Genomic DNA, 9,562 nt, shown 5'->3' on the forward strand with positions numbered 1-9,562 from the left:
CGAAGCCAAGGGTTAAAGCTAGTATTGACATAACTTTATGCCTATTGATGTAGGGATGGCGTTAGTAGGTATATCTGATTTTAGAAAATTTAAGAGAAATTAGAAAAAGTAATGTTTTTAGGAAAAAATTGTATTGTTAGATGATTTTTAAGAAAAAAATGTTTTTGTATTGATCTAATTCTAGGTTATGTTTTTTCAGACAAAAATAATAACAGTATAAATGCTTGAAATTGAGTGAATTAAAAACAGAGGAACAAAAGAGGTTAAGTATGGTGGAGTTTTAGAAAAATATCTAAAACTGATTACTAAAAAATTGATGTATTGAATTAAATTATTAAATAAATCATTATTGATCATTTATATTTACGTTTTAATGCTTTAGTTTTTAACTCCTTCATTTTATAAAACTTTAACATAACCTAACCTAACCTCACAATATAATTTAACAGACATAATATGACAACAACAAATTCTAGCTACAAAAAACAAAGTGATTGACACGTGAAGTAATACAACAAAAAAATATCTAAAAAATACAGAGTGTAGCAATAAAACAATATTAAAATCATACATATTTATTTATTTATTTATTTATTTATTTATTTATTATATAGCTTCTTATTTTCGAACTACATTTGACTTATGTTTAACCTCAAAAATGCTTCACATTCCCGAAGAACATAAAAATAAAGTAAAACAAAATGAATTTTCATATTTACTGACTGAACATATTAAACTTTTAACTTATCACTTTTCCAGAAAATGCAATAAACCATAAATCTATTACTTATATCACCTGTCTTTTTGTTCATAACTAGTAGGTATGAACACTTCCCTCACAATACTTATATTTCCATTTTCACGTGATTTCGTCATATCACTATCATATAACTGACAAGATTTCGGCGTTCTTCACATTTTTCACATTCGAATCACCGGCACTTAGTTACCAATAACAACATTTGCGATGATAAGCTGCGTATTTAACACGTTTTATACGAGTATAAATAGTTAAACAAATTGCCAATTCAACATCAGTTCAGTTTCAGTCTTTTTTTGGTAAATTCACCAACATGAAATTCACTCTGGTTGCAACGGTCGTGGCGAGCTGCTTTGCAGTATCATTTGGACGTAATAAATATATTAATTAATTAATTAATTAAAAAAAAAGTTTTGCTTAACTTAATTTAACTGTTGTATTTTATTGTTGATTAGATCCATGGGGACCTTATGGCCATGATCAGGATATTGGTTATGGACCAGCAAATCCTCTCAAGGGCATTTTGTGCAGAATTCTTGCTCCACTTTTTGAGGAATTGACTAAAGTGGATGATACTACTGGTAAGTTAATTGTTTATAGAATTATTTAAGTGTTTTAAGTTAGGTTATGTTAGAAGTATGATATAGAAAGCAGTGATTTTAAAATCAGCTGTCAAACGACATAACAACCTAAAAGTTGTTTTTTTCTTTAAATATTTTGAAATTTAAGCATTTTAGGTTAGATTAGGTTCCGTGATTGATATAAATAACAATTCTTTCAAAATCAGCTGTCAAATGTCATAACCTAACCTAGAAATCTTTTCTTCTTCTTTAAATTTGTGTTTTTCTGAACTATTTTGATGTTTTAATAGTTATTTGAGGTTAAAAAACACTCAAAAAATCTTTTATTCTTTAGTTATAAACAACATAACATCTCTAACCTTGCTTTTTATTCCTTTTAAGGCGACATCTGCAATGCCCTGATCTCTTTTGACCGAGAATGCCCAAATCATAACTTTGCCGCCCAAAAGAATTGCGAGGTGGTTAATAATGATAACGACAATGAAGGACAAGGAGACGACGAAGGTAGGGAACCCGTTGGTGATGTTGATAACGACCCTTTTGAGCTTCCTCAAGATGGAGACGATCAAGATCAAGATCAAGATAATGATGATAATGAAACTCATAATCCATTTGAAGAACCCAACACTGATGGTGACCAAGATGGAAACCCAAACACTGATGGTCAAGATGGTCAAGATCCCAATACTGATGGAGATGACACCCAAAACCCTGATACCGATGTAACCAACCCCGATGAAACTCAAGGTGGTGATGAAACCAACCCGGATACCAGAGCTAAGGTCCATGCTAAGTCCAAGGCTGCTTCCAAGTCTAAAGCCAATCATAAATCCAAGGCTTCCCATAAATCCAAGGGAGCTAAGTCCAAGTCGAAGTCCCACAAGGCTCATTCTAAGAGCAAGGCTCATAACAAGAATAAGGCACATTCGAAGAGCAAGTCTGCTCACTCCAAGAGCAAAGCAGCTTCTAAGAGCAAGCATTAAGCTGTTAAAAGTATAAATAATGTACAATAAATAAATGGACTTATAGAAAATGGTATTTTTGTTAGTTTTGTTAATTGGTAGATCATGGTTTTTGAGTAATGTGTAGATATTAGGTGGATTTGTTTGATTATGAGTTGATGAGTTCTTACAGGAATATTATTTTTTATTTGTTGTTATTTTATTGTTAAAAGGGAAATAAAGGTGTTGGAATATTGAGAAAAATAATCTTTTATTTATTTAATTAAATAATGTAGTCAAAAATGATTAAAATGCAAATAAAACTAAAAGAAAGAAGAAAATAGATCTAAAAGTAGGTTATGTTTTGTTAGAGACTAGAATAGAGTATTTAATTCTATGAAAATATATTATTTAATACTTACCATTACACAGTATATCAAATAACTTTCAAAATGTAAGAATTTCAGGAAAATGTAGTTAGAAACATGATAAAATGTAATATTTTACAAATTAAACTAACAATTCTTGAAAAATTATCTTATTTATTGTATAAAACATGTGAAAAATATATGTTTAATGTTTTAATATAATAATTTGAAAGGAAAATAATGCATTATTAACATTTAAATAACAAATAAAAATAATAAAAACTTAAAGCATTCAAACATAACCTAGTTTAATGCAACAAAATCTCACAAATAGACACAAAACATATCAAAATTTAACAGCAAAGAGCATTTTATTTTAAAAAAATCGAAAGTTATAGTTCAAATAAATATTTCAAAATGTTTTAAACTATTTTAAGGTCTATTTAATACATAACCTAATAATCTTATTGCTTTATTTCTTGATATACAAAAAAAAAAAGAAAATAATTTTATTTAAATTCCTTATTCGATATTTAACATATGAGTACTATACTATAACTTATCAATTTCTAAGAAAATGTAATAAACAATAAATCTAACACTTTTATTACATGTCTTTTTGTTCATAAGTAATACTTCCATCATACTATATTTCCTTATACGAGCATTTCAATTTCCATGTGATTTTGTCATATCTCAAAGTCATATGACTTCAATTCGGCGTTCTTTGCATTGTTACCATCCGAATCACCAGCACTTAATTACCAATAACAACATTTACGATTACAAGCAGCATATTTCCATGTTTTATTCCACTATAAATACATGAACAAATTGCTAATTCATCAGTTCAATTTGCCATTTGGTAAACACATCAACATGAAATTCACTCTTGTTGCAACAATCGTCGTGGGCTGCTTTGCAGCAACACTTGGACGTAATAATTATTTGTTATTAGTTATAAACAATTAATTGTGTAAATTATTAAAATTAATATGTTTTTGATAGATCGATTTCCTTTCTTACCAAGTTATAATGCTTTTCCGTATGGAGGCCAAGCGGAATTCAAATCTTTTCTATGCAGTTTAGCTGCTCCTGTTTTCCGATTGTTTATTAATCAAGAAGATACAACAGGTACGTTAAAAACCATTTTTTTTTCTAATTTTATTTTTAAAACGGTTGTTTTTTACGGTTTTGAAGCACAAAAAGTGGTATTTTTAACCCGAACAATCAAGACTGTGATTAAAGTACTTTAGTCACGGGCTTTAGGCTTTAGTCACGTTTCAGTCACGGGGTGGAGCTTGCACCTGCGAATTTGCTCATAGTGTTGCACAAAACCATATTTTTTCTTTTTTCTCTCAATTTTTTTGTGTTTTTGGAGATTTTTATCCTTTGAAAGTTATAAACCATATACAATTATTATTTACATTATTTTATTTGTTTTAGGTACCATCTGTAATGTCCTGATCAATTTTGATCAAGAATGTCCAAATTATAACCTCGCTGATCTAAGAATGTGTGACATTAATAATGTCGATATAGTAACTGATGATTATAATGACGATTTTGGTATTGATGATGACTTTACGTACGGACCCCCGGAAACTAGAGTTAAAGTTCATTCTGAGTCCAAGTCCAAGTCCAAGTCGAAGTCCAAGTCCAAAGCTAATCAAAAGTCCAAGGGAGCTTCTACTAACAAGGCTCATTCAAAGAGTAAAGTGCATTCTAAGAGTAAGGTGCATTCTAAAGCCAAGGACCATTCTAAGAACTAATTCTGAAGAAAACAGATGATGATGTTGAGATGATGATGTAGATGGAGAATATCAGATTTAGAAAAGTGGTTGAGTAAGGGAATTGTGTACTTATTAGGAAATGTTGTTACGGTTGCAGAAATATAAACACAGATTGATTTCAAAAAGTGTTTTATTTTATTTTATTTTTTCTTACCTTAAAGATAAAAATTTATGTAAAACTAGCTTTAACCCGCGGCTTCGCTCGCGAATATCTAAAATAATGAAGTTGCCTCCGTACGCGTCTGTAGTCACATAAGAAGTAACAATGAAGTAGAATGGCGGGAAGTTTAAAATGGCTGAAAGTATAGTCTATGGAAGTATAGTGTACAGTCTTCATAGTGTAGTCAATTGGATTTGATGTTGACGTAGCTGTCGGTAATACAGTGTGATAATACAGTGTGATGGTACTATAGTACTTAGGTTTGAGCTTCATTGCTGGAATGCTAGATGGCGTTAAAGTAGTCAATTAGCCAGATGCAGAGATATTATTGGCTAAACAATTTCTTTATTTTATTTAAAAAATATTTCTTTTTATTAAATAAAAAGTATCCTATAACCATTCGGGGACCACTAAGAATATGTGTACAAATTTTCATGATGATCGGTTAAGTAATTTTTGCGTGAAAGTGTAACAAACATCAGGACTTTCGCATTTATAATATTAGTAGGGATTATAAATTAGAATTCTTGAAGCTGGAGCTTAGGTTTTTTCTATGTCTAAGAATAATCAAAAATCTAAAAATGGGTTAAAATCTACAATTAGCAAGGCAAATTCTAAGAATAAATTATATTTTAATGGAAAACCTAATTTAAAACTAAGTCTGCCAAAAACAAAAAATGCAGAATCATTTTTAGGAAAAGAGGTTATACTAGAATGGGGTTTTAGAAAATAATGCGTCAGGTATAGAAAAAAACAAGCAAATCTATATATATATATATATATATATATAAAATAAAGTCGTGTTAGTTACCTTGCTTATAACTAAAGAACGGCTAATCCAATTTAGCTAAAAATTGGTGGAGAGGTAGCTTAGGGCCAGGAGAAGGTAATGGGATACTTTTTGAAGTGAAAACTTTTCTAAAAAGGCACTAAACTACATTAAAAAAAGACAAACATATTTGCGTATATGGATTATCTTGCGGGAGAATAAAAGAACACAAATACAAAGTTTTCTATTATAATTAATGACGCAGAATCAGTTGTAGAAAAATGGGTTCCACTAATATCAAAAAGTGTTTTGTTGTATTTTTGCTTACTCAATGCATAATTTAATTTTTTTAATTTATACTTCATTTTAATTCCTGGAAAATTTTTAAATAACAAGAAAATTACATGTTTATGCAACTGCAACTATCTTAACTTAACTTTACTTAATAATTCCTTTTGATAAAAATCTATTTAAAATAATAACTGCGAATTCCATTCTAACATGCTTAAACATTTTCAGAAGCAAGTTTAATGCGTTTTTCGTCGGTTTAGAATACTTTTAACCAAAATTGACTCTGCTAACTATACTAAACTATTTAACAAAAAATTTTTGCATTTCTTTTCGGCTTATATAAACTGCAATACACTTCAGACTCAGAATTATTGTTTCATTTCTTGTTCATTACTTGACAAGTAGTAACAATGAAGATTTCTATTGTTTTTGCGTTCGTGGTGTGCTGCTTGTATGCAGAATCAAGTAAGTGAATTCCAACCTTAAAAAAAATAGCAGTTATAAAATTTTGTTAGGTTATGTTTGATTATGTTTGATTATGATCTAAATATGATGATTTGTTACAGATGCAGCAACGATTTCTCCTTTGGTGAGAGCTAGAGGTGATCATAAGCGTCATCATCGTTCGTTTTGTAAACTGGTGGAACCAATTGCTGTGGGATGGGTTTCTGGTGAAGAAATTGATGGTATGATAGTTTTTCTTTTATAGTTTAATTTAAAAGTTATGATTTGTAAACAATTGTTTTTATAGCGGATATGTGTGGAGCTTTGAAGGCTTTCGACAAGGAATGTGATAAGAATTTGTCATTGAGGACAAATTGTGATGGTGTTCCTGAAGGACCTGGAGGTGATGGGGAGGGTGATGGTGATGGTAATGAGGAAGGAGATGGTGATGGAGATAATGAAGGAAATGGAGATGGGGATGGTGATGGTGATGGAAATGGTGATGGAGACGGAAATAGTGATGGTGATGGGAATGGAGATGGTGATGGAGATGGAGATGGAGATGGAGATGGAAATGGTGATGGTGATGGAAATGGTGATGGAAATGGTGATGGTGATGGTGATGGTGATGGAAATGGAGATGGAAATGGAGATGGTAATGGAGATGGAGATGGTGATGGAAATGGAGATGGAAATGGAGATGGTAATGGAGATGGAGATGGTGATGGAAATGGAGATGGAAATGGTAATGGAGAAGGTGATGAAGATAACCAAGGACCTTCCACTCCAAATTGTGGAATCGACATCCCAATCTCCACCGATCCATCAACCCAAGGACCTATTGAAGGTGTTACCACTGAGTGTACCATAATCAGTAACCCATCAACTGAAGAACCCTCCGCGGATCCCAGTACCGATCTCAGTACTGATACTGACCAAACACCTGGAGTTCAAGACGAAATAACTGGAAACCCTGAAGCTGAGACCCCAAACCCAACTAACACTGAAACTCCTGACGCATCCACTCCGGCAACTAGAGCTAAAGTTCACTCTAAGTCCAAGGCTAACCATAAGTCTAAAGGAGCTAAATCCAAATCCAAGGCCAATCATAAATCTAAGGCTTCCCATAAATCCAAGGGAGTTAAATCCAAGTCTAAGGCCAACAAGGCCCACTCTAAGAGCAAGGGTCATGCTAAAAACTAATCATTTAGAAATCTGGAAATGTTACTAGAGTTGTACACGAATAAATACAGATTGATTTTAATTATTGAATGATTATTATTGTGTTTTGTGTTTTATTTTTATAAACTTAATTTTTACCACCCTATAACTATATAGGCAGAGTAAAGTTAACCATTTGTGTGGTATTGTGATTAAGTTATAAATAATTTTTTTGTTTACCAACTTGCGTTAACAGATTTAAAATTTCCTTAGTTATTGTCATTTAATTATTGTTTTTAAATGTTGGAAGTGACACTTTAAACACGGACAATAAAGGTGTTGACTAAAATGCTTTAGTCACGAGGTTTAGTCACATGCAGTTTTGGCAACTTTTCGATAATTTTATGCTAAAGTTAATAACATCATTACATTTCATTATTATTTTATTTATTTGATTTTAATTTTAAATTTAGTGCCAAATAATGAGAATATTACCGTAATTCAATATAACCTTACTAATAATAATAATTATTATTATTTGATTGATAACTTTCCTAAAATTTTTACACAGTTTTTGTTTTTTACACAATTACACTAATAAATAATATAATTTATTAAAGAAAGGTGTTATTAAAAAGTCAAGAAATATTTATTGCAGCATGTTTTTTTATTACTTTTTTAAACTATATATAATTTATACAAATGACTTTTCTTCCAATTGTGTTTGAGTCTATTCTGCGAATAACTTGCAATAATGAAGGTCGCTTTTGTTTTGGCATTGGTAGTGTTCAGCTTGTACACTCCAGAAAGTACGTATTTATTTTTTCAATTTCCACTTTTAAAGCACTACTTTTTCCATGGTGTCAAAAACAAAAAGTAGTACTTTAAACACGGATGACCAAGGCTGCAATAAAGTACTTTAGTCACGGGTTTTACTCTCAGGGTGGAGCATGCGTCTGCGCATTAGACATACTGTGTAGCAAAAGACCAAAACATGCGCTGCTGCTGTTCACAAATAAATGCACTTACAACATAAATTTATGGATTTTCCAAAAATAATTAAAAAAATTATGCGCATTTTTCCCAATCAATCCAATACCATAAAAAAAATATATTTAATAATTCTAAAATTAGATACTTATGTTTATAGCTGATGCTCAAGTACTATCCGGATTACTAGAAAGTCGCCGTTACCATAAATCATTCTGTAAACTGATGGAACCAATTGCAACCGAATGGGTAGCTAGTGAAAGCACTGATGGTAAAATAAATTATACTTACATAATTATTAATTTCAATTATATCAAATCTAATCACAATTATAATCATATTTGTTTACAGTGGACATTTGTGGGGCTCTAAAAACCTTTGATAAATATTGCAAGAAACGCCTCTCCAAGAAGAAGAATTGTAAAGGGATTCATACGAGTAAGCCTACACCTACCATGCCAGGGGCGATAACAAGTGAAGGACAAGACATAGAAGTACCAACTGAAACAACAGAGACAACTGAAACAATCAAACCAACAGAAGCAACAACAAATGAAGCTGAAACAGAAGAAGTAACTGAAAATACATCAACAGAAACTGCATCAAATGTAACTGAATCAGCAGAAATAACTGATAATACACCAACTGAAACGACAACAAATATACCTGAAACAGAAGAAGAAACAGACATGATATCAACAGAGATTGTTTCAAACGCAGCTGAACCAGAAGAAGTAACTGATAACACATCAACAGAAACATCAACTAACTGGAATTTTGATTTGGAAGGGGAAGACAATTCGGCAGAAAATGAGTTGTAATTGAAAGTATACACTAAATAAATATTATTTCTGAAGATAATTTGTTTGATTTTCTTATTTATTAATATTAAATTATAATTAAAAATCTTTCCGGGGCTATTTAGTACGGAAAATTAGTAAAAATTCTCAAAAAATAAATTACCACCATATATATTTTGTATGAAAACTTTCATCATCTATATTACCTCTTCAAAGTATAAATTTCAAGACAAAAAGTAGTTCATGGCTTTTTCCAAGTCCTAATCTGCATTTATACCAAATTTCATCAAAATTGGTTGACAGGTATAAGCGTGAAAGGGCAACAAACATACAAAAGTCATCTATTTTGGTATATTCTATAGTAAATACAATATATCCAGTATATTCTCTAATATTAAAATAATTTAAAAAATATATTTTCTAATTAAATGAAAAAAATGTAATAATAAATTAAAAAATTGCCAATTTTTAAATTAAAAAAATTGTAGAAAAAAATATAGAAAT

General features: G+C 30.6%; 4 protein-coding genes across 5 annotated transcripts; all 4 read left to right on the top strand.

Annotated features, from left to right (window-relative positions):
- Positions 1–969: 969 nt before the first annotated feature.
- LOC135802383 (uncharacterized protein DDB_G0290685-like) lies at positions 970–2,374 on the top strand. 2 transcript variants are annotated; one of them, XM_065315967.1, is made up of 4 exons: positions 970–1,131; positions 1,216–1,341; positions 1,723–1,845; positions 1,960–2,374. In XM_065315967.1, exons 1-4 carry the CDS (start codon positions 1,074–1,076, stop codon positions 2,322–2,324), a joined length of 672 nt encoding a protein of 223 aa, XP_065172039.1. In that variant the 5' UTR covers positions 970–1,073; the 3' UTR covers positions 2,325–2,374. The 2 variants fall into 2 exon arrangements, with proteins under 2 accessions (XP_065172039.1, XP_065172038.1); XM_065315966.1 differs by having other exon boundaries at positions 1,723–2,374.
- A 1,135-nt stretch (positions 2,375–3,509) lies between these two features.
- Positions 3,510–4,568, top strand: LOC135800654 (uncharacterized). The gene is made up of 3 exons (XM_065313949.1): positions 3,510–3,587; positions 3,659–3,784; positions 4,097–4,568. Exons 1-3 carry the CDS (start codon positions 3,530–3,532, stop codon positions 4,420–4,422), a joined length of 510 nt encoding a protein of 169 aa, XP_065170021.1. The 5' UTR covers positions 3,510–3,529; the 3' UTR covers positions 4,423–4,568.
- Positions 4,569–6,004: 1,436 nt separating this feature from the next.
- Positions 6,005–7,371, top strand: LOC135800172 (protein qua-1-like). Its single transcript, XM_065313322.1, has 4 exons — positions 6,005–6,128; positions 6,230–6,349; positions 6,415–6,555; positions 6,754–7,371. The coding sequence occupies exons 1-4, from the start codon at positions 6,074–6,076 to the stop codon at positions 7,308–7,310; spliced, it is 873 nt and encodes a 290-aa protein (XP_065169394.1). The 5' UTR covers positions 6,005–6,073; the 3' UTR covers positions 7,311–7,371.
- A 617-nt stretch (positions 7,372–7,988) lies between these two features.
- Positions 7,989–9,119, top strand: LOC135803242 (mucin-2-like). The gene is made up of 3 exons (XM_065316836.1): positions 7,989–8,077; positions 8,419–8,529; positions 8,610–9,119. Exons 1-3 carry the CDS (start codon positions 8,023–8,025, stop codon positions 9,077–9,079), a joined length of 636 nt encoding a protein of 211 aa, XP_065172908.1. The 5' UTR covers positions 7,989–8,022; the 3' UTR covers positions 9,080–9,119.
- Positions 9,120–9,562: the final 443 nt, after the last annotated feature.

The sequence above is a fragment of the Atheta coriaria genome, unplaced genomic scaffold, assembly GCF_025399875.1.
Source record: "Atheta coriaria isolate IRGN ID8LTWV9N9 unplaced genomic scaffold, Caltech_Dcor_3.1 hic_scaffold_2_pilon, whole genome shotgun sequence".
Taxonomy (NCBI): Eukaryota; Metazoa; Arthropoda; class Insecta; order Coleoptera; family Staphylinidae; genus Dalotia; species Dalotia coriaria.